We start from the raw sequence: 27697 nt of genomic DNA, 5'->3' as shown, positions 1-27697 counted from the left end.
ATATAAACTTTTTATTAGCATGTCCTAACATTTGAGTTATATGCAAAGCTACATTTTGGACATCCATTTGTTACAGGTCATATATCTGCCTGTTTTAATGTTTTAACATTAACATTTTGTACCTTTTTGCATTTCCATTTGGGTCTCAACTGTTTCTAAAAACAACCCAAACTCTTTGAGAAAAAAAAAGCAGCCAGTCAATAAATTGGGCAATAAATTTATGTTTTCTGGTGACTGGAAAATTAGTCATTTCAAAAATCTCCCAACGGAACTTGTGCCATCACCTAGGAACCACAGTCTGTCACCTAGCAACCGAAGTCGAGCTCCAGCACATTTGATCAGCTGTGATGTTACGAGGCACAGTGGTGCGAGTCATGTATATAGCCCTGATACACAGTACAAGGGCTGCGCATATAGCAGCCCTTGTACTGTATGTGCTGTACAAGGGCTGCTGGACAAATGTTTTGCTGAAAAACATTTGTATTATGTCATTCAGTCATTGTATTCTTGTTGGTTGTGCAGGAGGCTCCACTTCTGCTTTTCTAAGAGGTGTGGTTGTATAATAGCACATCTGTTTGAAGCCATTTTCACATGCAAGTGTAAACGTGAAGTTGGAGGGCGTGGCCAGCAGCAGTTTACTTGGATTTAAAGTAACAAGACGCCCTAAAATAGGAGTTCGAAATAGGCAGAACTGAGCAGACTAAAATCTCCTTATCCAAGAATGATTTTGAGCAAAGAATGTAATGAGCATGTTTTGTATCGCCCATAGATCCATCTTAACCTGTCCGAGGAAAACTTTACCCTTTCATTCTCGTGAGAATCTCTGATTAGCATCCATAGAAAACCAAAGCAATTGCAGAACAAAAACAAAGAGATAGTAGAGTGGTGCACTCTATTTAACAGCTAATCAAAAACAGGAGGGCTGTCGATGTGCTTGGTGGACATTGGTCATTCTGCTGCAGTGCAGCTGGGCCACAGGGAAGGGGAGAGAGATGACTCTGCCTGTCAGGACCCCCATCTCAACCCCAGCAGGAGCGCCAGCCAATAATCGAAATCTCAGCCAGGAGTCACTGGGTTTCAGAGTGAGTTTGTGAGATGTGGGTAAAGGTGAATTTACAAAAAAGATACAAAACAGTGAAGTGTTGAGCAGAAATATGAGTGCAAAAAAAAAAAAAAAACAGTAATTGAAAGACGAAGTAAGGCAATATAAGAAGCAGATGGAGAAGAGTTTATGGGGTCTGTTTGTGCGGTCGTGAAAGTTTTCCAATGAAGCAAAAAAACAGTTTATGAGGAGCTTTTATGTGAACAGCAGGCAGAAGGGCTGATCCTAAACATTTTGCTGCTGCTGCTGCTGGGTGTGGAGACCCCTCCTGCTTCCCGTCATGATGACAGTAAGCCGCTGGCCGGCTCAGACCCCCGGTCAGCTTCGTTTCTACGCTCCCCCCGAATGACTGCGCTCAGGCTTTAAAAATTGAAAAGCCAGATTTGACACTTGGCTTTAATTCAGCGACCGAGATTAGCCGCTGTGTGTTTATGTATTTAAAGTGAGGAAAACAACTGCTCAGCTGTCACATCTCAGACCACTAAAAAAATGTAATTACAGTACATTAAAGATAGTCTGCCAGCATTCAAATTTAAGTCATAATCCCCTGGAGACATAATGCGCATTAAGTTTAGACGGCATAAAATGTGGAACATTTAGACAGCAGTCATTAAAATGGCAATGTGACAAAAACTGTGTGTAGTTAAACTTTATATGTTGCACCATTTGGATTTTTAGATTAAGAAAACTGCCAACACTAAATGTACCAGAGTCAATGTTAGCACTGTAAACCGTCAAACCAAACCAGAAAACTTTATTAACTTTATGTTGAGATTCACTGGAATGCATGAAAAGATTAATTATCCTGAAGGTTTTGGATCAAAATCTAATCATCTGGAACTGCATCCAAACATAGTAACCCCACAGCATCATGCTCCCACCACCATTTTTAACACTGCATCATGTTCTGTTTTGGTGATCCTCCAATTTTAGCCCCATGTTTAACAGATTTCTCCATATTTTAACATTCTTTAGCATGGCCTGGGTATTTTCTTTGCAACAAAGTATTTTTTGCAACCCTCTTTCTTTCTTAATCCAGATATGTGGAGAACACAGGAGATTGCTGCTGCATGTAAAACCTGTGCTTACAAGAAATTCCTGCAACTTGTTCACGGTTGCCATTCAGCTCTCGACACCCTTCCGTTTCGTTCATTTTGCAAAAACATGCACAATTATACAACCGTGCATCTTTGAAAAGCCGAAGTAGAGCCTCCTGCACAACCAACAAGAATGCAGCAAGTGGTTTCTGGATTATAAGTCAACAACAAAACAATTGTCTTTTCCAGCCGCCATTGTATATTTCATACAGTGGTAAAACCAGCTGACCAAACAAGGCTGGAGAACAGCTTGGGTTGCTAGGTAACGGGCAGTGAATGTCAATTGTGACTCAACAATCGGGAGGTTTTTGAGAAGGCTTATTTTCCAGACACCAATAGAGACCCAGCTGTTTTTATTGGTGCTAGGTGATTTTATTAAGCTCTTGCTCTGCTTTTAGAAGCAGGTCGAAGGATAAAAATGTGCAAAATGTTAATTTTGCATAATAGGTTCCCTTTAAGCACCACAACCGCCCGTGAATGCAACAAATCTATGATGTTGTTGCGCAACACCCCCCCCCTCCTTTCTGTCTCTACTCTCTCACTCTCGTACTTCCTCTTCTGAGAGGGGAGATGTGCTACCAGCTCTCCGTCTAACGGGTACGTTGAGATTTTAGTTTACTGTTAAACTAAAATCTCCGGCATGGGGAAGTGGGATGAGCTCGGATTTTCTTGACAATGAATACCCCTAAAAAATATAACTGACTATTTTAATAAGTTCAAACACCAAATATACCTTATTATGCATCAGATCGCACAGTGGAAACCATCTTAGCACTATAGCAGAAGCTAACATCCATGGTCTTCCTTATTTCTGCCAGAGGATACAGCCAATCAAGGACATTAAATGTAGCTCCTGGACTGACTGCCTTGAAAACACCAGACAATAGCATGTCAAGTATTTCAGTTTCCAAAGGTGCATTTTACATTTGTTCAACAAAATAAATCCACAGTCAGCTTAATCTGTCAACACAGAACTGCAAATAGGAGGTGCAGTTGTTGATACTCTTCTCCTGGCTGATACTTTTGTTCAAATGCATTTTGAAAACTCACTGGATGCTTTAGCTGACCTCACATTTAAGAAAGCAGCAAGGCTCAGAAAAATCCTACCAGGACAATCAAACATAATTTTAGGTTGATCTGATCCAGGTGAGAATGATATACAGCTCGGTAAAACCTAAGAGCCCACTGCACTGAACCCCGTTGAAAACCTCATGGACATTCCACCAAATATTGATTTCTGAACTCTTCCTGAGTTAAAACATTAGTATTGTTGTTTCTAAATGAATATGAACTTGTTTTTTGGCATTATTTGAGGTCTGAAAGCTCTGCATCTTTTCATTATTTTGACCATTTCTCATTTTCTGCAAATAAATAAAGAATTTGTGCTTGGAATATCAGAGACATGATGCCAGCAGTTCATAGAATAAAAGAACAATGTTCATTTTACTCAAACATATACCTATAAATAGTAAAATCAGCGAAACTGATCATTTTAAGAGGTCTCTTAATTTTTCCAGAGCTGTAGAAGCTGATGTATTTGTGTTTAGCAATATAAACCTATGAAAAGCATATGTGCTTGGCAATAATACCATATTTGCTCTGCATTTCAAACGAGACATGTGAGCAAACATCAACTGTGTCAGCTGTTGACTTGCCTCTGCTGAAGATTAATGCTGCTTCTTTACGTTTCTGAAGTGGGAGAGCAGAAATTGTATTTTTAATGGCCTCATAATGGAAAATCTCACAAGGGTGATACAGGACCAAAGGCCAGCTGCTCTGAATGCAGTGTGTGCGTTCAAAAGATGGATTGAGGAGGTAGAGGTGTTCATTTGTGAAGGTCGACCCGACTGAAAGCCCCAATCCATTTGGGAATGAGGTGAATGCACAATTCTTCCCTGCAATCCCGCCCAGCCGTTCTGCTGGATTTCACGGTGGCCGCCCTCCACGCGGAGGCCGCATTTCACACTTCCAGCCGTCGCCATGGAGACGACACAAAGACATCTGTTGGCAGATGTTGCACGTAACTTTTCTGCTCTGTGTCCAAGTTAAGGTCAAGAGTTGGCACACTTCAAATAAGAGAAAAAAAAAAAAAAGCCAACATGCTGCGGAAACAAACCAGCCTGCCAACGCATGATGCCTCCTCGACGTGTGTGGGTTTGAGTGACCCGACCCCCGCTTGTTTGCACCTCCTCTTACCTGATGGATGATCTCAGACACCGGCAGCTGGTCCATGTACGAGTACATCTCTTCACGCGCCTCTCCATTCGCAGGGCTGCGAGAGAGAGAATGCTGTCAGCATTTATGCAAAAAAGAAGGTAAGAAGGAAGAAAAGGTGAAAACAAACAGGAGTTCTGATCACTGCCTTTACGTGCAATCAGATTCCCCCCAGCACAAATCAACTTCACAACCCATGTATAATCAGAATGCATCTACAGCAGCAGCCAGTCAGCCCTGGAAGCGAAAACAATGATAAATCATCAATGAAATCAGAAAAAAATAAGGAGTTTTGTGGCACAGCACAACAATCTATACAGCAACATGCTCGATATGTTTTTAATGTAGCTTAAAAGTGCTGGAGAAGCACTTAGCTTCTAAACGCCACTGATGTTCACACAGAGAACTTACAAAAAAAGACTGATCCAGAATCCAAAAGACAGCAGCTTCAGAAATAACTACAGTAGCCTTCCAAAGTTTAAAATCTCCACCTGTGTATTTTTGCTTATTTTAATTGTACGAAGTCCTTTAAATGTCCTGTGAGTAAATATATTTGCCCTTTTCTCCACAACAACTGAACTGGAACTTTCAGCAGTTATTTACAATTTTCTGTCTATTAAAGATTAAACTAAAGTAAAACATGCTCTCTGCAATGGCGGGAGTGAAATTACCGTAATAACCCAACATTGGCTGTAACGCGCAACGTCTCCCCTTTCAGAAACCAATGGAATTTTTCAGGTAGCGCAAAGGAGCGCAGTTACGGTGCCGCAAAGCTGGCTTGTAAAAATGTGTCATTATGTGACACCTTTGTGCCTATAAGGGTTAAATTAGCTTTCTTCATCAAATTCACTAATGCAAGTGTTGTTTATTTGATGCATCACTGCCTGAAAATTTTCTGCCCAGCATGCTGTCCGTGTATAAATTTCAATAAAAAAAAGTTTCAGGTGAGACGGTAACTGAAGAGGAGTCCGATGAACTAGAAACTAAAAACGTGTTGTAAAATTATTGCAACAAAAGTTAGCAGTAGTACGAACTTATCTCACAAATTCAGACTTGTATGGTTTATGGATGACCGTATAAGAAGAGATGCACAGGTTTGTGTTTTTGGCACAGAATCTCTGGAACCCCATGAACCTTTTGCCTAGATGAGACTTATTTAGGGGAGTTAACAGCACCATTTAATAACAGCATCATTTCCTTTGTTACCACTTTGTGGGATGTGTGTTTAAAATCAGGCACACAAAAAGCATTGGTTATTTAAATGGTTTTGAGGTGTTCTAATACCTGTGATAAAACTGTTGTTTACAGGTGTGTTGCAGACATTACCTGAACTGGGCACTTTCTGTGGTTTATTGTTCAAAATTCCCAGCATTTGTAAATAGTTTAGAGAAGCTCCGACACCTGTGGCTTGTTCTGGGTCAGTCGGTTTTAAAGTCACTATTTAAACTTTTCTTTTTGTAATCTGGACTCATTAGATTTTTTTATTTTATCAATTTAGTTTCAAATGTTTTATTTTTCCTCATGGTTTCTTTCTTCGTGTATGATTTTTATTTTTTGCTTTTATGGTCTTGTTTATTAAACGTCTAGTGTTGACCACAGAAAAAGACAGTGATAGTAATTTAATTAGTGAAAACATCCGTGCGGTCACAATAAAATATTAAAATTTATTCTGGTTTTGTACTCAAATAAAAAACCCCAGGAATTGTTCAATTGAATAGAGTACAACACTGCCATTTTATGTTTTGTAGTTTAAAATAGCTAAAAATATTGCCAATATATATTGTGTATGATATAGCAAAAAAAATATTATATATATATAGGATATTAGATGTTCCTCATGTTGCCCTACTTGTAAGATTCAAATACTAGCTTTACTTTTTTTTTTTTTTAATAAATTAAAACTGAAACTAATTTTCCCCTTTGCTCAGTGGTTAAAAGGTTGGACATTTTCAACTTAAAAGTAGGATTTTCAACATGCAGGCAAAAGTCCTTCAGTTTATAATGTGAAGAAAATTAAACTAAAATAATTAATGGATTATTAATCCTTCCCCACTGTCTCCCTATGAAGACGATTTAGGGTGAGTTTTATCTTGAAGAAGTTTGTCGCAGGGAGCCAAATTTACTGATTAGCGCAGGCGATAAGTGATGCTAATGACATGGCATTGCATGATTAAAATTGCTCTCGTGCAGCTTAAGCTTCTATCTTTATCTGTTATAAAGAGCCGCAGCTCTCATCCCCTTCACAGGATTAAAATACAGTAGAAGCTAATAATAAACTTTAATTAAACAGCAAATTGCACAGTATTTAAAGCAAACATGTCCCATAACCATCCTCATATGTAGGGACATTTATAATCCGCATGGGTTGTCAAAAGTGAGGCCCCAGGGCTATTTGTGGCCGCTGGAGTGATTTTGTGCAGCCCCCCAACTGCAAATCAAGAATGATACAAATTTGGCCAGATGCAAACTTTTTATGTGATCTACAACAAAGTATTTGTCTCTTTTATAATAAGCAGAGCTACATCTATGTAGCAACTTTTAGTGAAAAGTCGACTTTGCTGCACCTAAGTTAGCTTTTATCTAATTTATTGAATTTGGCTAAACCGACTCAAATCTTTGTCTTGCGGAGTAAATTTGTTCAATCAAGTGCAAAATAATGTGAAAACTAAATTTTAATACAAAGAATTTGCAAAATAATTTTAAAGTTTTGGATCTACAATGAATAACATCCATTTTCTACAAAAACAAATCAGACAACTTGAATTGTTTTATTTCATTTTAAGATTTCTATTAATCTTTTTTTTTTGGCTCACGAGTACTTTTGATTTCCCAATTTTGGCCGATTTAAGTCCTTGACTTAAAGACATGTTTTGATGACTAGCTCCACCTCAAAAAATGCCAAAAATTTTTTTATTAAGCTTCAACATTTCAGAATGGGGAGAATACCACCTACGATAAATGCTAAACTCACACAATGTGCATCTGAAGTACTTTTTCTCTCCTCTGAATGCCAGAGAAGCGATCATAATCAGGACTTGAACCTGGAAGTATTTATACACTCAATCACCAGCCAGTTTATTAGGTACATAAACCTCTTCAATTGCTTGTTAACACTAATAGCAAATCAGTTCAATGCCTTTAGGCGTCTCAGAGGTTCAAACCAACTGAGCATCAGAATGAGGAGGATTTAAGCGGCTCTGAATCTGGTCTGAGTATTTCAGAAGCTGATGATTTCCTAGGATTTTCATGCACAACCGTCTTCCTGGTTTTACTGAAGTCATGTGGACGAAAATGCTTTGCTGATGTTAAGAGGTCAGGCAGGCGGACTAATTCAAGACGACAGAAAGGCATCAACTAACCATTCGTTATGACCAAGGTATGCAGAATACCATCCCTGAATGCACATGTCAAACCTTGAAGCAGATGGGCTATGGCAGCTAAGAACAGGAAACTGAGGCTGCACAGCCTCACCAGAGTTGGACAACAGTTGGGAAAACACTGGTTGGTTTAATGAATCACTGTTCAGCGGAAACATTCAGATTTTAGAAAAATGTATCTGGTTTATGTGAAAGAATTGATTGACTCTGACTGGGATATACTGTTCAGGATGGTGGTGGTGCTATGATGCTGTGGAGAATATTTTTTGAGTCACCTTGAGGTTCTACCCAAGTTTAGCTGATGGTCATCAACAATAATCCAGTTTTATGATGGTTATCTTTAGCAGGATAATGCTCCAAGTCACAAAACTCAAGTCATCTCAAACTGGTTTCCTGAACCTGACATTTTGGTTTTCTGTATCCTAATGGCATCCACAGTCACCAGATTTTAATCCAACTAAACACATTTGGGTTTAGATGCTTCATCTAATGTGATGCCTTCATGTAAATGTGGACCAAAATCTCTGATGAATGTGTCAGAAACCTTGTTGAATTTACACCATGGAGAAATAAGGACTTTCTGAAAACAACAGGCGGTCCAACCCAATCTGGCATTGTGTGAACCTAATTAAGCAGAAGGTGAGTGTATTTATGCAATGACCATATCTTTTAAAGGCCAACAAATATGTTTTTATGCATTTTGGCCTCTTATCCACACAAAAAAATCTATTTAATCTCAACATAAGTGATTTATAAAAACGCAATCCAAAGTGAAGATTTGAGAAAACTTAGTTTTTGCGTCTGTAGATGGAACAATTCAGATATAGGGTCTCGACAATTATAGTCCGGGATAAATAATTCGTCAATACGTTCACCCACATGCTTTGACATTATTTCCAACAGACATCATCTTCTGTTTGATTGACTTTATATTCTAATACACTACTTAAATGTAATTAAACCTATATATCAGTTCACACAAATTAACCTCATGGTGCCGTGTTTAATTCAACAACCCATCGCCATTACAGGTTGTTGTCTTCAGCTCGTGGATAGACAAATGTATAAATGTTCACTTATCCCTGTTCGTGTCGATCTCATTATTAATTTGAGATGAGCCTAAACAAACTGTACATAACTGTTCAATGTGCTGTACGGATGTTGTGGTGTGTTTTTATTATTGCTCTTTTTCTCTTTGTTATGCATTTGTCTGTGGTTGTCCTGCTGTCTGCAAAGAAAATTGCCCCTTGGAGGGCAATAAACGTCATCTAATCTGATCCTAACAGGAAGCTTTGGTTGTTTTGAAGCAATCTGATTGGCTGACAGGTTTCAGTTTTGTGCTGCACTGCCCTCTATGGGTTTGGCATGTTTAAAACAATACCGAGTGGCATATTTGTGCTGGTTAAGAAGTTAAAAACTTTTCTGAATCCGATCCCAGGTGTACAATATTTTTAAAACGAATTGATGAAAATATAAATTTTTATTCAGACGTTGTGTACAAGAGCCAAACTTACATTGGAAATGTAAGTATTTGTTTTTGAGAGATTTTAAACTGTGTCACTTTAAATCTCCAACAATGGATCTACATATATATTCAAGCAAAAATGTATCCTTTTTTAAATATTGGCAACAAAATGTATGCTTACATGAGACTTTTGTCTTATCAGTGCCTTTAAAGACATAAACAGATGAACACACGCAGAATAGGAGGCAGTTCTTTCAGTTATCAGGCTCTTTTAGAAGAACCAGCTGCCAGTTTTTGTCCGTGAAGAACAAACACCACCTGTTTTTAGGATTCGGCTTAAAGGTTTCCTTTGTGACAAAGTTTAAAGCTCAGGCACTTGGGATATATTTGTAGTTATGAACCAATATAAGCTTAGCCTGCTGGAGGATATGATGGCCATTTTTTCCCTCACTCTATTTTTTCTCCTCACACTCAATTTATACATCATTTATAGTTATTGCTGCCGTTACCCATGCGCAACATCTCTATTTTTTCTCTACACAGAAGATGCACCTGGCCCACTGCTTCTGCAATTAGAATAGTGTTTTTTTTCTGGACACGGCCATTAACTAAGATATTGCTGCATTATATTTGTGTACTCTTTGACTTTGTTTCCTATAAAAAGCCCTCCTTATTAGTGCGTCTATATTTCTGCTTCCTTCATGTATTTTTAATGCCCAGATGGTTTAAGACTGGAACTGCTACAGAGGCACATTCTTCCTAAAAAAGGGAAGCTTCTCATCTACAGTTATCAGCTTAATCAGGAGGGATTGCTGCAAATTTTCAAAGCAACTGACAGATAATTACACTGGGTTACAAAAAAATATTTTTTGGAAGTTGTCTATGTTTTCTCAACTGAATTAGGTCTATTTTGCACAGCTAAATCCAAAAATGACATCCATTTTTCTCAATCAGGTCAGGTTTTTATTCTAATTTGATTTAGAGAAAGCCGATCTTCTGACTAAATCTATAACATTTTTGTGACGTTATCAGTTCATTTCCGTTAATGTTTCTCATCTAAAAAAGGTTCTAGGAGAAAAAAAAAACATGTTTTCTCACAGAAAGTATTAATTACATGTTACAAACTAATATTTATATTGTACTTGTATTTCTGTAAATGTAATAATAAACACTGATAAGGATAAGTACATGTAAATTGAACATTACGTCTTTATTGTGAATAATTCTCCATTTCTCTTATGTCCTGATGGAGTCTCTCTCCCGCTGCTCATCACTCGTCAATCCCAGATTCTCAGGGAACTGATCCATATGTCAGAACAATTTGTGCATTTTGATGCTCGTTGCAACCATAGTTCAGAAAATTGACCTGATTGTGCAAAACCAATGTGATTTTTAGATTCAGCATATCAAAACTATCCTAAAACAGTTGAAAAGCCCCAGACAATTTTTGGCTGTTGACCAGTGTTAAATATTTACCAATCGAAATGAAAGCTAAACTAATATTGAACATCTCGGTTAGTAGTTTTAGGCCGTATTGAGTTTGAATCCGACTGTATGTTTTTTGGTGGGGGAGTTGTTTTTTTATCCCTCCAGGGGGTCTTTTTGTGGGCTCTAGTGCAAAGGCTGACAGGAAAGGGGAAGAAGAGGAGGGAAGACATGCGGCAAATGTCGCCAGGTCCGGGAGTCGAACCCACGCCGGCCGCGTCGAGGACTCAAGTCCTCCAAACATGGGTCGCGCTAACCCCTACGCCACCACGGCACGCCCGAATCTGACTGTATGTTAATTTAATTTGGCTCAAACTGGATTCTTTAAATAACTGGATAAGAATTGGACTTGCTTGTTTTCTAAAGTGTCATGATTGCCTCTGTGGGCATCTGGAACCATGTAAAAATACTGAACTATTCCAATTTTGGGTTGCAAGTGATGCTGTACACATTCAGCAAACATTTCACTAGACAAAAAAAATCCCTGAACAATTATGGAACTACATATAATCAACATGCTGTTTCATTTTCCTGCAGGAACATCTTTTGCTAAAAAAAATGTAATGCTAAATTTAAATACAAGCTTACACAACTGTTATTAGCATAAGCATTCACAAAATTCACATAAGAAAAAGCTCCCCAACAATGGCAGTCCTTTTATAGTAGCAGTGATGTTTGCCGAACGCCAAACACAAAGGAAAACAAAATAACGTGACCCGATTTCTCTCTGGGAAAGATTTCCATGGTGAGTAAGAACAAATAGGCTTAGGGATGAGAGCAATTGAAAAGTGGAAAAGGATTTGAGGAACAGGCTAAGATGGTTGTTTTTCTTTCATGGGATTTGTTAACCATACCAAAGCCACAACGAATTATCATCCTTGTAGAATAACTCTGCTCTGCAGCAGTATCAGTAATCTAACCTGGATTACTTCAACTCACTGCATGTGCTGAACCTCCTCAATTCAACTGAATTCTCCTCATTTGTGATGAATAAACTGTGTGATTTTTCATCCTTCTTGGCCAGATCGTTGTTGAAAATCACCTGGTAAAATAAAAAATACACTGTTCTGACTTTAAAGCACAGTTTGGACTGATACCCAGTTAAATGTTTAAATACTTGGCCCCTATTTCACCTCCAGATTCCTCCCAAAACCTTTCACTACATGAAGTCAAGAAATATGTGAAAAAGCAGAACACAAAAGGCAGCAAAGAGTAAAAAATTGCTGAAAAGTGATGACAGCACATACAAAACATCAAACTCAAATATAAATCAAATTATAACATTAAATCCTAACATTTGTTGTTGTAAATATGGTGATGTATTTGAATTTTTTGGTTCTGGAAGAGAAAATTTGGAGAAAAAAAAAACAAAACAATCTGACGAACTTCTACTGGACTTTAAATATGCAGAAAACATATGAGATATGTTAAAAACTAGTTTGGTCAAGAGCAGACCAAACTATATATATATATATATATATATACCCCCAAATCAGCATTTACACTAGCACTGAAAAATGGCTGAAAACAGATGCATAAATCTTTGAAAAACATTAGTAGAGCCTCCTGCACAACAACAAGTATACAGAACATATATACAAAAAAATTAATAATAAAAAAAAACATCTATATGTGTTTCACTTAGTAAATTTCTCAATAATATTCCAATTTTTATTGGAATATTATTATATCAAACATGAATGTATGCAAAATGCTAAGAAATCTAACAGATATTTTAGCTCAAGTGACCAAAAACCACAATAGAGGTTTAAAACCTTCCACCAGTACCACTGTTTTTTTGAAAGCCTCTTTCTCTCTTTGAAACCGAGCCAGGCGCAGCAGTCCCAGCTAAATGTCACAGTCGAGTGGAGGTTCAAATGACTGACTGTCTTTCATTGAAAGTTCAAGCCAGCAAGCCTCTGACAAAGTGGGCCAAAAGCTCCCGTGAGCTGCCCTGACTCTCCTCTGACCACTCGCAGAGTGGAGCAACCTGTTTATGTCCACTTTTGTTTCTTTCTTTACTCCTAAGTTATTATCCCCCAACAACTTTCTTTCAGGATTTTGCCCTCTTGCCCTCCTCCTCCATTCATTCCCGTTTGATGCCTCCCTCTCTGCATGTTAGTGCATTCTCTGATAGACAGAGAAAACGGGATGAGCCGGCAAGCAGGGCGGCAATCCCCTGCTGAGCCCTCCATGAGCTCAAAGCGCTTTCTGCCTTTAAAAGCATCGCAGCTGCTCCACCCCTCCCCTTTCAACTTAGCTGCAAGATTTTAGCTCTAACTCAGTGAATGCTATTGTCCATTTTATTCTCCATGAAGATATTTCTGGAGAGTTTTCCTCCATCCTTGTAAATGATCCTAATAGATGTGGCCGCCTCCAGCTTTGCTCCTGCTGCTGTCTCCAGCTGCCATCTTTAGGCCCAACTAATTTCTTTGTGCCATCTGCCCCGCTAAAAGCCGAAGCGATGTTTGTACACTCGATCCGGAGCTGCAGGTCACAAATTATATTAGACTTACATTATGACTCAATGGAGACTGAATTTAGTTGTTATTCGATACTTATAATTACTCTGGGAACTGTGTAACCTGTAGCAAAATGTGTTGCAGTCAAATATCTCCTGCAGCTTGAAGTGAAAAGTGGTGGAGAGGGTGTTTAAATGGATCTACGCTTAATACCACTAAGTGCCATTCAGTTGAGTAAAAGGATCCAGAAATGTGTCCCGGCTAGAAAATGAGTTCCAGTGAACTCGTCTGCTTGCCTATGTGGTTGAACAGGCTGACAAAAGTGGACTAAAGCAGCACTACATTTATTAAAAACGAGGCTGTGCGAGCTGTATGTAATCTTCTCTCTGTGGGGACACTCAGAGTACTCTTCAACCCATTTTCTGGACTTATGAAACAATGTGTTTTAGTAGCAATAATAGCCTCTGTTCAGACGGTCACAGGAAGAATCCTGTCAGCAATCTCTTGTTGATTACCAAAAGAGATCGTCCTCTTCTGTTGACAGAGGTTACAACCCAGCTTTCTTTACTAATGCTGATAAATATTGAATAAATAAAAAGGGGGAAAAAAAATCTGGGTTTTGGAATTGCTTTAGCGTATCCTGTTAAGCGTCAATAGAAGATTGAACAATACCTCTATTTGATATAAAACAAGCAAAAAATTACTTCCTGGAAGAAGATGAAGGGTACCTGTTTTAGGGTCTCGTTATTTTAAATCCAAATAAGCTGCTGCTGGCCAAGCCTCCAACTCAACGTTTACATTCGCACATGAAAACGGCTGCAAACAGATGCACAATTATAAAAGTACACATCATTGAAAAGCATTAATAGAGCCTCCTGCACAACCAACAAGAATGCAACAAGTGGTTTCTAGATGGTAAGTCAACAACAAAACACTTTTCCAGCAGCCATTGTAGTGCAAATACAGCAGTAAAACCAGCTGACCAAACGTGTTGGAGCTCTGCTTGGGTTGCTAGGAAATGGTACATTGTGACTTTATCGGGAGGTTTTTAAAACTGCTCTTTTTCCAGACCAAATCTAATTGCCTTTTAAAGCGCTTGAGTTGTTTTTAGAAGCAGTAGAGACTCAAACAAAAATATAAAAAAGTACAAAATGTTAATTTTGCATAAATAATGGGTCCCCTTTAAGGGTCTGTGCTTTGTAGGGTTGCTAAATGACACACTTCTGCTACATCATGTAGACACTGGGGGCAGTTCCCCTTTATTGTCAGAATGGGGGGAGCCCAAGTAGAGGGTGAATCACACTACTTAGCCTGCCTGGTGAGATCTATTACTAGAGTGGAGAGTCTGCCCAATGGTCAGGTTCAGGAACAAGAGTGGACCAACTCTACATCCTCACCAGGATCCTGGAAGGTACATTTACTGTTTTATCCTTTTCAAAATGTGGCAGCAAAACACCCAACCACAGTTCACTTGAATGAGAAAATGATGGACAAAATGCTGCCACTGTAAGGCCTTGGAGAGACTTTCTAAGTCACATTCTGGTCATAACCGAAGAAGCATTTCTGCTAAATAAACCACAGCCATTTATTTCAGTGATTATGGCCTCAGAGGAGAGGATCTGTTCTACTGTGTGTCAGGACAGATTTGGTTCAGTGTTCAGCAGAGGGACAGCCTCAGGTGGAGACAAAGTTGTAGACGGAAAGCTGAGGTAGTTTGGACCCATGTGAAGGAGGGCTGTAGGATATATTGGACAGAAAATGATTAAACTACCTGGGAAACTAAAAAAATGACAAAGTATCAAGGATGCAGTGAAGGAGTTTTAAGAGGGTTAAGATGACCAGGAAAGGTTTACATGGAGGAATATGATGCCTTTTAACTAAAACTTATTCTCAATTTTTTGATTATTTTTGAATAATTAAATTGGATGTTTTATGTTGGGATGCATCAGAGCCTCAGTGTTTAGAAGAAAAACTCCCATAAAATCATCATAACAACTGAATATGTGCTCTGCTGCCACATCGGAGCCTGGAATTACAACCACCACTACTGTACAGCCAAAGTTTTGAAATCAGGGAACATTTCTCCAACTTAAGTGATCAGAAGTTTGCAAGATTGCCTGAATTAAGGGTTTTCTGATTCCGCAGTATGTGCTCCTTCTGTACCAGTGGTTCAGCTGCACCAGTTTGTGATTTTTAATGGTTACACACACTCCAAAGTCTCCAACACTGTCAGATGCTGGATAGTGAGATGCATGAAATAGTTCCAGTGTCCAGAAAGGAGATAATGCTCAGATACTCCTATGTGAATCTTATTTTTTAGTTACCTCCACAATGAAAATGAAAATGTCTGCACATCCCCACCAAGTGGTCAGGTGTGTGAACTGAAATCTGTCAAAATGACAGAAGGCCTTCAGATTTTTCAGATACCGTTTTTAAAAATGGCCAAAAGTGTAAAATATTCAGTTAACATGACTTCTGCACAACGAGGTATTCCAAACTGAAAGCAAAACATCTCAATATCAGTGGTACCAGTGGAAACAAACTAATTGGTCAGTAATTGCAATATTACACTTTAATGCCAATAGATAATTGTCCATTGATTACTGACAATTAAATAGTTGGACATGCAACTTTTCTTCAAATCCAGGACTCATTTTTCATTATCTTTTATAGAGAAAGCCATCAGAAACAAACTCCTTTGCTGAATGAATAAGTCTAAATCTGTAAAAGTGTGTGTAATGTTGGGCTTCACTGTACTTTCAATTCGGAGATTTAGCTTCCACTTGTAATTGTTCGGCTGAGTGCTAAGTAACTGCAATCAGTAATTGTCTGATTTATTGATGTACCTGGAAAAAAGGTGGATTAGCTGCTGATGGCCAACGACAAACAAATTCAATACCAAAAGAAGCAAACTGCTGTTTACTGCCTGATGCAATGAAGGGAAACATCTCAGGTTTAATCAGATTCAGCTCTGTTTCTGCCAAACATGCATTTTTAGAGCCTAATTAGCATCACACCTAACATTTCACATGTCGAAAACAAATTCTCATTTGCTTAATCTGCAACTTCTGAGGCAAATACATCAACCCCCAGAAGATGACTTAATAATGCTGATTTTAGAGATCAAATCTGACTTTAAAAATTAATCAGGTCTCCAGTTCAGAATATTCTCACACACAACTCTACAATTTGACACTTGAGCAGATTAAGTCCAGGTGTTTAAAAAACGGTGAAGTTCTTGTTGCATGAAAAGTACCGATTCTTGGAAGCAGAGGCGGGGCAGCGCCTGCTGGTCCTCAGGCGCTTCTGCAAACTTTGCTCCGTCGAGCATCAAATGAATGAGGGGGTTGCTGGAATCTTGCATCAGAAAGGAAGAAGTGTGTCTCTGTGTGACTGAATCAGGCCAGCTGCCAGCTCAATAACAAACTGTGCTATGATTCTGTGGCGTGGCAGACCTAATGCGTCAGGCTTAATCAATAATAAAGTAATAGGGGAGATTTGCGTGCAATGGCTACCAGGCCTAGGGCCAAAATGGTCACTGACCAAAACTTCCATTGAAATGTGCCTTTGATTAGTAGCTCAGCAAAAAAATATCATCCTTAATTCCTTCTGGTGGTCTAATTAAACCCTGTTTAATGAAATTATTAAGAGTGTGTGTTTTTGTGTGTATTATTGCTGTTTATTTTTATTTAGAAATATAAAACCTCCAAACTAGTGTGGAGGTTAGTGTGTTTTAATATAAAAGTATATGGATTATCTTAAGGCTTTCTGTGTGAACTGAGATTAATTTAAGAGAAGTTTGTGTTTATGAGGGAGAAAACAGTATGTCACTAGTAAAAGCTCTCTACAGCCACCTAGTGGCGGGGTTTGTCAATCACAGCTGCTAAAATGAATCAGAAAATAAGGCAAATTAACCAGCAGAGGGCGCCAAACCCCATCAATCAAACCACCTGAAGTAGACAGATTTACAGCTTGAGACAGACAAGAGAAACTGTCTCATTATGAGCTTTATTCTGGTCTGAACTAATGCTTTAGAGTGCTTTTGTTGATCTGAATAACCTGGATAATTACCTCACAAACTCCTACTGCTAGTCAGTCTGACAGTAAAGAGTTGGATCGTCCATCCAGTAGAAACACTTGACCTTAATGAGAAGCTTACTCTTCTGAAAACAGGCCACTCAACACATTACTAGTGGAGAAATCTATACACCAATAAAACGCGTTCTGAACTAAAATCAAAGTCTCATTAAGCTTGGAGAGAAACAATGAATGAATTTGGCCCACGGCACTTCAATTAAAGCACAGGCAGGTTGGCCTTAATGAGGCTTTTATCCAGGTTGTCCCACTTCCAGAAAGTTGGTGTAGCAGAAAGTTTTTTCCATCGACTATTTTTATTCATCCTATAAACTCAATTATGTGGCCAGAAGTTTATTTTGGGCTTTTAATCATCTATTTAAATTGTTCTTTCCTCATAAAGCTGTTTTATGTCTATATATGAAAAATTCATATGCACATTTGAGTCTTCAACAGTGCTAATGAATTAAGCTGATCACATTACGACATCTGTTTGCAGGGATGCTAAAATCAAGGTGTAAACAGCTAAAGGAGGGATTTAAACTAACATTATGGGTGCATGCTGTCAATAGTAGCCTAATCATCTGATTATTTTCACCTCATAATTTGTAATTTAGTGAGGGTGGTATCCGCCCACAGAGCCTACCAGGCCATCATGTTTCTATGTGATCATCATGGGCTACATAATGGTAGCCCAGGATGGAAAAACTCACAAAATCTGATAAATAGGCCAATGTACAGCATCCTAAAATGTATGCAAGTGTAAATTTCAACTATTTCTGATTAACGTTTTTATAACTAACAGCTCAGATTTGCCCCCCACAGAAAGACATCATGGGTATATTATACATTTTCTCAATCCTTAGAGTCTGCTGAGTATTTTAGTTGTCAACTCTTGTGTCCCTGATGTCCCTGCATACCACTGGGATAGAAAAATATGCATCTGGTTTAGTCAAAGGGTGTGGGAGAATGTGTATTATTTCTGGTTTAAGAAGCTCTAGTGACCTCTGTGTTGATCAGAGAGACTCAAAGAGTCAAGAATGTCCCCTTTAAGATGATACTGAACACTACATTATAGGCCTTTGACAAATGCCGATAACATGAGCCTAAACCAGACATGCACCAGTCTCGAAAAAGAGAATTTATCCAAAGAGGTTGTTAACTTCATGACATGATAATAATGAATGCGCTACCATCTTGGAAGGGCTATCATACCAAAATATTAACTAGAGACATGTGTCTTTTCAAAAAAATATGGGCAGACTTTGCCATCTTTAAATGGACAAAAAAACGAGTAGCTACATATTTGATCCTGTTTGTATAATTTTGACACAATTTGGATGATGGTGACCCAGTCTGGAAAAGAAAACCTTTAACTTGCACATCAAGAGCTTGTTTTTATTGCATATTGATTTCACCCTAGAAAAATGTAATAAGTCATTGAAAAAATTCACAAAAACAACCTAGATGAACCTAGAGCGAACATAGATGAAAATAAACGTATACATGTATAAACATTACTATTTAAGTGGAACTAATGTAATGAGCTCAGCTTACCTCTCGTCCACTTGCTCGATGGGGTTCGTTAAGTTTACAACTTCAGTGGTGATCTCGACTTTGCGGACGCTGCCGAAGAAGTCTGTGATGAGGACGCTTCCCGGATCCCTCTGGAAAAGGTCGGTCCGATGACCCGGAGTGGACACGCACTGACTCTTGGGACAAACTTTGAACTAAGGAGAAGAGAATACTAAATTAAGAAGCAACTACAAACTTCAAAATAGCTACATAGTGGAATCAACTGAATAAAACAAGACAAAATGTAATCTAAGATATGTTTGCACTTAAGAGTTATGAATGTGCACCTGTTTTACTTTCTTGTCAAGATTAAACATGCATGAAAGAATCAAAGCAACGTTCCAGATATGTTTTAGATTACCGAATACATAAGACTGCCCTTCTGTCATGGATGAAACTGGCATTCAGACGCAGCTTTTTGTATTTACTTAGCACATGTTTATTCAATATTAATATTTGTTTGATTATCAGAAATATTTAAGTGTAACAAAAAAAAACAGAAGAAATCTGTGCATTCAGAATTGTATTTATTTCATAAAGGGGATAATAATGCATGTTAACGTGAATATATCACGTAAATATGCCAGATTTAGACAGAGAGGCTCATTTTCATCTGCAGTCCCATAATAAGTTGATGGAAAGGATTTAAAAAGATTACAATTAACATGCATAGCAACATTCATGACTTGTGATTTATGTCAAATTTCAATATACAGCTAAAATAAAAAGTCACATCCATAATAAAGACATCTAAAAGTATTAACTAGTTTAAAAATGGTACAAGAAATTAGTAGTTTTGATTATCCATATTTCCTGAAACTGTTCAGTGATGCAATCATTTTTAGTCCTAAATTTGAATTTAAAGTCCGAACAGAAAACAACAACTAAATGGAGTAACTTTTACAGTATTTTACAGTCTCCCCTACTTTCATAGTAATTTATGGGAAAATTTAGTTCAGCCAACAATTTACTGCACTGTGGAGAAGCAAGTGTGATTATACTCACAAGATTTAAGTTTATTCTGCAGGTATTTTTGGTGCTTGGATTGTTAGAGTTAGAAAAAAAAACATCCTAAAAACTTTTCCATTAGTAATTTGAGCAATTTATTTAAGAAAAAAGAAATCATTAGCCTGACCTGAGCATAATCTCTGTTAGTCAAACAAATCACACACAAAATCACACACTAAAGCCTTGTAGCGAATCCGAAAGCAGTTTCTTTAAAAAGGTCAAAGCTTTTCAGACTGGATTTAAAAACTTAATGGGCTTGTCAAGAAAATCTATAGAATTGATCAGTAAATCCAAAAAAAGCACCAGAACAAAGAGTGCATCTATAGAAACAGAACAACTGGATCGTATAATTAGCATTAGTCAGAGCACACAGAGTAACCATGTCGTTTACAGATAACACTCCTCACGGGCCCGATGGCTCGATGGATCTCTGCAGGAGACCAAAATATGAAAAGAGAGAAACCGCCGAGGCCGAGCCGAGCCGCGGCGCAGAGAGCGTACGCACAATCCCTGAGTCCGGAGTCAAACGCAAGACGGCTCCACGCTTTGTTACGCATTCTCTTTCAAGTCTGGACAAGTCAAGGGAGACCTGCGTGTCTTTCATCTGAGGCAGCCAGCGACCTCACATTCACTGCCACGCATCCTCCATGATGAACTTTTTACAGTAATACTAATTTTTTTCCCTGTGGCTTTTGTATTTTCTTTACACTTTCCGATTCTGCACTGAAATTATTCTAAAAAAAATAGCAGTTTGTGGTAGGAAGTTGATCAAATCAAGGGGTATGAATAAAAAGTTGCTGTAAAAAGACTCGCTGGTACAGGTTTGGTTAAGCACCAGTTATTCGAAAGCATTTATACATGTTATTTTAAAACCTGTAAGATTTCAGAAGTGAGAAAAATCACTTTTCTTGTGGACATTCATAAAAACATTAAAAAGAAAACCTCACCAGGTCGTTCATGTTGGCTTTGCTCGCCGGGTGGATGTCCTCCAGGAACTCCAGCAGGTAGAAGGTGTAGCGATCCATTAAATGGACTCCTATGGCCAGGTCTGGTTGGTGCTAAAAAAGAAACAAGAAACAAAAAAGATGATTATGGCTGCATTTTTAAATATTGCTATTTTTGCTGCTGTTTTTTCCTCTCTCTTTCCCACTTCTACCCTAAATATCTGTGTGACAATAAAACAAGAAATAATAGAGAAAATGAAAATAATAATGATGAAAATCAGAAAATAACTGCCAAGTTAAACAATTACATTTTTGTTGTGATATCACTTGGTTATGTTCTGTTTTGTCTTTGTTCTAAATGCATCTATTTTAATGTGTACCACCTTTTTTGTTTATTTTTTATTTTACAGCTCAAAATTTACTTAATATGCACCACTTGGTGAATTTTCCAATAAAAAAAACTTTATAAAATAATAATTAAAGAAATATACATAATGCTAATGTTTTCCTCCCCCAATATCCTCTTCATTTAATTATAAAATTAAAAGATTTGTTTTGATGCCAATACTCAAAAGCGTTATTACTGCACTGTACATCAATGAGCGAAGCAGAGCTGTGTAAATGTAATCTTCTGATAGGAGGAAATCACTCCTCAAAGTTTAAGTGAGTTTTAGAGAGCTGCCAGTAAGTGCTGGGCAATGACATCTGAAGAAATATGTTTTCATAACTCTGCTTCGCTCATTGGTAGGGTAAATGTACGGTTCTGCTATGTGGACAGGAGAGAGTAAAATCAATCTGTGCACAGGGAAATGCTCACTGGAAGTGCGTATTTTAGTATTTTCAGCATGAATTCACACATAAAAGAGTATAAAACTTAAATGAGTGTATTTTGTGCATCTTACTGGCATTGAAACTATGTTTTAAGTATATTGAACAGGGGAACTAAGTATATAATAGATTGTATAAACATACAGCCTTTATAGAAGCAAATGTTCTTGTATAATTCCAATTTTTCCCCACTTCTTTCTAGATGTGTTTTTTAGTTCAAAACATCTATATATAGCAGTGTTTCACCAGAAAAAAATACCAAGGCCCAAAACAAGTAAATAAAATAAATTTTTTTAAAATAAAACTATAACTTTTGGCCATTTCTTTTATGCAAAGAAAAAAAGGACTTTTTTACAGTGCAGAGTAAGTTAGTCTGGATAGGCATGGAAATGATTAAACGATTGCGATTAATTGCCAATTAATAGCTTATTAGATTCAAATTAGTTTCATTCGATTAACTACAAAAGTCCGGTTAGACCAGGGGTGTCAAACTCCAGTCCTCAAGGGCCGGTGTCTGTAACTTTTAGATGTGCCTCCGCTGCACCGCACCTGAATAGAATAATTAGGTCATTAGCAAGGTTCTGGAGAACTGATCTACACAAGGAGGAGGTCATTAAGCCATTTCATTCCAGTGTTTTGTACCTGTGGCACATCTAAAAACTGCAGGACACCGGCCCTTGAGGACTGGAGTTTGACACCTGTGGGTTAGACTTTCTTTTAGTGTTGTAGTTTACCCGCCATCCACCAGAGGGCGTCTCTGGTCATCCCAAAGCGAAGCCAGTTGATTCAAGATGGCGGAGCCACAACAGAACAAGAAAGAGAAACGGTCCGAACAGAGTCCGGTTTGGGACACTAAATGAGCTTTATGCGGTTCTGCTTTGTAATACAGTCGACAAACTGCTAAAGTTTCACCTCAACAGCGCTAATTCATGACGGAGGAACGTCAACTTAACCAGAAATTAATGACGTGCAGAAAGACAGAGGGCAAAACCAGAGAAAAACTGTAACACGATGGAAAAAACTTAATGCCAGTAACCAGGGTTGGTTTTGAGGGCTGTTGTGAACGATGTTTTTTTTATTTCAAATTTAAAAATATTGTATTGATCCCAAAGGAAAATTAAATAATAATTGAAATTCTTCAGTTACTGTAGATGGTGATGGCTGTTTCCAGGAAAGATCTCCTGTAGCAGTCTATATTACAGCGAATTTCAAGAAGCTTCTGACTGAAGCTTTTATAAGAGTCTCATGAAGGTTGTCCATATTCTATTATATTTGGTTGTTCACATTTAGTATAGTATGAAAAATTTTGCCCTTTATATTAAGGAAAGACAGTCCTCTTGATACAAGACAATAATCCAATTTTTAAGAATCAATTAATTAACTGTTAGTCGATCAGTGAGTTGCTTCGCCAAGTCTGGATGTTAATAATAAGATAAATATTTATATAACTAAGCTTTTTTTCTCGATTTCACTGCAATAAGGAAGATGAACTCTGGTCTAGTCGGCACTCACAGGTGCTGTAAACAAAACTACAGAGTTAAAAACATGCCAAAACTGCTGGATGATTTAATTTACCCTTTGAGTCGTTATGAGGGGGAATAACTCACCGACAGGGAGTCTTCCCCGACCTGACTGCTGGCCAGCGCCATGATGTTTGGAGAGTAAAACCTCTCGTACATAGAGGCGCCCTGACAAGTGTCGATGATGAAGAGCAGCTCGTTGTACCTGGACAAAGACACGAAACGATCAAACTCATTTTCTAATAAACCCCAATCACAGGGCACACAGCTGGCATCGCACTTGTCCATTTGCTCCAATAAAAAAAGCTGTTATCACACAACCCTTCACGCTGCAGTTACCATGGCCACCAAGTAAAAGCATCAGCACCATTCAGTCCCGCCAACACGCCTACACGCTATTTCACCTCCTTCAATCCTTCTGCTCTTCTCCTCTAAGAAAAACCTCTTTCCCCCTCGTTTGGTCAAACATAAATAATCAAATCAAGCTGGTTTGAGGAGAGCAAAATGAGGTGGCAGTAATTAAGCAGCTAAAGAGAGCAATTATCACATCAGCATCAAAGCGGAGCTCGACTGTGGCACAGACACAGGTGACAAACAGTTTGGAGTAAACGAGCCACTTCTCAGGTTTCGTTACAGTCAGATCTGCATGACGTAGCTCTATGATAATGCAGCTCTATATGATGTGTTTATATAAATAAAATAGGTCAAGGAGCTGGAATATGTCTTGGATTAGCCTGGTTTCTCCTCCCAGTCGCCCTTTACAAACCCACAAGGGACAATAAAGCCAAATTATTAAACTCAATCATCTAGATTCATATGAGCCTCTTCAGTGTGACGAGAGCGTATGAGAAAAAATAATTAGTGCATTGATTTATTGCTTCATTACAAGTTAAAGCTGTTTTGTTGCAATCTTATTGAAAAAAATTTAATTTGCATGAGACTTTTCAAAATAAAAATAAAAGCAAAACAAGAGACACAAACTTAAAATATATCAAGTCAAAATAAAACAAAGATGGAATCAATCAAAACTGTACATTAATATTGTTATTTGTATCTAATATACCTGCACAAAACAAATGTTGGGCTGCAACTAATAAGTCTTTTAGTATAAATTAATTGCGAAAAAAAAACACTTTTGCAGGTTTTATATACAATATTAGAAATATATTAGAAGATGAAGGTAAAAAAATAATTTAATTAGTTTTTAAATTTAAAAAAATGCCAAAAATGCAACAACATGACATTCCTTTAGTGAACGCTTCATGATCAACGGCAGCTAAAAAATACTTTAAAATGTGAAAAGCTCAGGCCTTTCTGCTTGATGGGGTGTAAGGCTGATCTGTTTATTATTTCAGTTAATTAACTGGATAGAAAAAGTAGGAGATTTTTTAAAATTAAATTTGAACCAGGTATAGACAGAACTATTCTCGGTAGAAAGTATTTACAGACAAATAATGGATTTTTATCTTAAATGCAAAATGCATACATTTTTGCACAGTTTTTGCTTAATTACTGCTCTGATATGTTCTTTCAACAAATGGCCTTTTTTGAGTCTGTAAACTCCAGTTATTGATTAATCAGTTGATGATTAATCCGATTAATTGCTTAAACCTAAACAGAAGGTTAGTGTCATCTTATTTAAATAAAGAGAGAAAAACAGCAACTGCTAAAGATTGAAACTAAAATACCAATTTATGTATGACATACAAATAAAATCAGCTACCGAATCTTTTATTTTGTAGCAATTAATAGCCGATTATTTAATCTGTTAAATTATTTATTGGACAAGAAATGGATTTATTGTAGAAATTTATTTACACTTTATTTATGGTAGTTATTCCAAAGTTATTCTAGGGAATAACTTTGTGAAGTCATTCTTAATTAGGGCAGTATTAGTCCTCCATAATTTACCTTCTTTTCTGCCACATTTGCTCAAAAGCATCAGCCAATTCCACGTTGCTGATCTCCTCCGAATCCTGAAACTTAAGGAAGCCGTTCCCACCGTGACCTGTCAATGAAACACAAAATATAGAATATTAAGACACATTTACTGGTAGCACATAAAAATGAGACAGAAAATGAAAATAAAAACACAGAAGAAAGGTGCTAGGAATAACGTGATAAAAACTTGGCAAACGATCAAAGTGAACATTTTATACATTTGTTTTTTAAAGCAGCTTTAATAAAATCAGAAAATACTCTAAGAGCTTAAGTCTAAAAAGTCAAAATAGAATAGCTTTGTCAGAAAGTCTCCAAAAAGCTAACATTTCACCACTAAAATGTTGACATTATAGTGTTCTTTGCACCAATAAGAAAGCATATTTCTCTAAATACCAAACTCATATCTGCATGAAACCTGAATTAACTCTGATTAAAGTGCAAATTAACCTTTTTGGAAAGAGGAGAGAGGACATCTCCCACAATACCTCCAATGTTTCCCATCTAAAATACCGTGAAAAGACCAGATTAATTGAACCTAAAGCCATTTCCTTTTTCACTGCTGCTGTTGTGCTTCTTCTTTGATTTTGCATAATATCTAAATGTCATTAAATAAATGTTAGAACATTTCCTCTATTGAATGTTGGAAAAAAGAAAGGGAGATTAAACTGGAAAAGGGCACCGAACAATTTAAACCCATAGAGTTACATGTTAAAACCTTGACAGAGAAAACTGGGCGATTCTGATCTCAGATATGCAATTTCCAGTTTTCTTTTGTTTCTGAGCTATTGATTGCGATTTTAATCAATTTGTTTTTCTCTGACATGAGAAAAAATAGTTATGTAGATTTTTTGATAGAGGTAGCAGTCTTGAATTTACCTGAAAAAGAAGGAGTAACAACATTAGCTTCACTTATGCATCAAAGCAAGACGTTTGCTGATGTGTTCACAACTAAAGAAAAGTAGGAGTTTTCAGATTCAAAGCAATTTATAAACAGAGGAACAATAACTGATTTCATAAGATTTCATCTGCAGTTTCCTGATAACAGGAGATCAAATGAGAATAAAACTGAGTTAAGAAATCAGTTTTGGTGATTAAAAACTGTCAATAAGATTGGAAATAATTAAATACCAGTGAGGTATATGAGGATGTTGCTTCGGTCGTCAGACAGGAGGCGTTTGGAGCGAGGAGTGCTGGGGGGAAGCCGTCCAGTCAAGACTCGCAGGAAGTTCTCCACTGTCACCTGAAACAAATCCATTGTGGAACATTAACAACAATTTATTTATAATAGTTCATGTCTAATTAATCTGAATTTTTTTTCTTTTTCCAATCAATCAAGTTTATTTGTATACACTGTTCAGTAGTAAGGCAGTTCAAAGTGCCTTTCATCATAAAAACACAAAAATCAACTATTGAAGATTTACATTTTCCCAAGTGACGTCATTTTACACATCAAATTATTATGGCACAAAATCAACTCAAAACAGCTAGATTTTTAGTCTTGATGTAAAGAAACTCAATGTTTCAGCTGCTTTGCAGTTTTCTGGAAGTTTATTCCAGATTTTTGATGCACAGAAGCTGAATGCTGCTTCTCCATGTTTGGTTCTCAGAGGTCTGGAAGTTTGATACCACAACAGCAGATCTTTAATGTGTTGTGGTGCTAAGCCGTTCGGTAATTTATAAACCAACGATAGTATTAAATAGTCTATTTAAATCATCTAATTATGCTAAAAGTTTTAAAAAAGAAGCCGAGTGCAAGTTTTACAGTTCAGAGGTAAACCGACCTCGTATCCACGGTAATCCACCTCAACGTCGTCTCCGTAGACGTTGAGCTCCATGTTCTTGTGGCTGAACACTGTGGCCGGTTTAGGATTTCTGTGGTTACAAGCCATGTCGTCGGCCAGCATCAGAACTATATGACTGGCACAAACAAAAAACAAAGAAATAAATACATCAATATTGTTAAATATAGGTAAATAATAAAGTCAGTCATGTTGAGTGATTTCTAGTGAAATACATTACTTTAGTGTTTTTATTTAGTTTTTGGAAACACGTTTGACTTTATGTTGAAGAAACTGAATAATTTCTCTTTATTTCAGAATTTTACTGTAAGTTTTGCTGCAAGTAAGGAATCAAACTGGTTTCAGTGTTCTACTTTTCCACTTTTATTTGTGAAAATACATAACTTAATCACAGTGCAGTCAATAAATCAATCATATTTAATCACAATTACGGAAAAAGAACATTTGAAGTAAGTTTCAGGCAAAATCTGAAAAAAAAAATGTAATTATGCAAAGAATTTTTTATTAGTTCTCCTTTTTCTGTCACGACTTTGCACATATTTTGTGGAAACTGAAGGACAAAAAACAGAAAACTATTTTAACGAGTCGGGCAAGCAGAACAACATTCCTAATTTGATATTTTTACTGTTATTACCACCAGTTAGCAGTGAGCCCTGACCCTGTATTTGTTGGGCTGAATGGTACCTGTCAGGGATGCCCAGCCTCTTTACGCTCCTGTACACAGACAGAGAATTGGCCACATGTCGGTAGTTGAACCAGAACCTGGAGGTACACACCTGTTTGTCCAGCAAAACAAGAAAAAGTCT

General features: G+C 37.4%; 1 protein-coding gene and 1 long non-coding RNA gene across 3 annotated transcripts in view; one reads left to right on the top strand and one right to left on the bottom strand.

Annotated features, from left to right (window-relative positions):
* Nucleotides 1-27697, bottom strand: part of pigk (phosphatidylinositol glycan anchor biosynthesis, class K) — an 88414-nt gene that overhangs the window by 60240 nt on the left and 477 nt on the right. For both annotated transcript variants that reach the window (XM_028020347.1, XM_028020346.1), the window contains exons 3-10: nucleotides 27576-27667; nucleotides 26874-27009; nucleotides 26221-26332; nucleotides 25063-25159; nucleotides 23239-23356; nucleotides 20807-20917; nucleotides 18834-19006; nucleotides 4396-4471 (exon numbers count right to left, since the gene is read on the bottom strand). In XM_028020347.1, the coding sequence (XP_027876148.1) occupies nucleotides 4396-4471; nucleotides 18834-19006; nucleotides 20807-20917; nucleotides 23239-23356; nucleotides 25063-25159; nucleotides 26221-26332; nucleotides 26874-27009; nucleotides 27576-27667 (915 nt within the window). The remainder of the gene's footprint in view (nucleotides 1-4395; nucleotides 4472-18833; nucleotides 19007-20806; nucleotides 20918-23238; nucleotides 23357-25062; nucleotides 25160-26220; nucleotides 26333-26873; nucleotides 27010-27575; nucleotides 27668-27697) is intronic.
* LOC114146380 (uncharacterized) lies at nucleotides 178-24302 on the top strand. Its single transcript, XR_003595892.1, has 3 exons — nucleotides 178-740; nucleotides 14094-14103; nucleotides 24293-24302. It is a non-coding gene; the product is annotated as an uncharacterized LOC114146380 (long non-coding RNA).

Source organism: Xiphophorus couchianus, chromosome 6 (assembly GCF_001444195.1).
Source record: "Xiphophorus couchianus chromosome 6, X_couchianus-1.0, whole genome shotgun sequence".
In the NCBI taxonomy this organism is placed as follows: domain Eukaryota; kingdom Metazoa; phylum Chordata; class Actinopteri; order Cyprinodontiformes; family Poeciliidae; genus Xiphophorus; species Xiphophorus couchianus.
The sequence above is the reverse complement of the archived record's forward strand: the minus strand, read 5'-3'. Positions and strand labels throughout refer to the sequence as shown.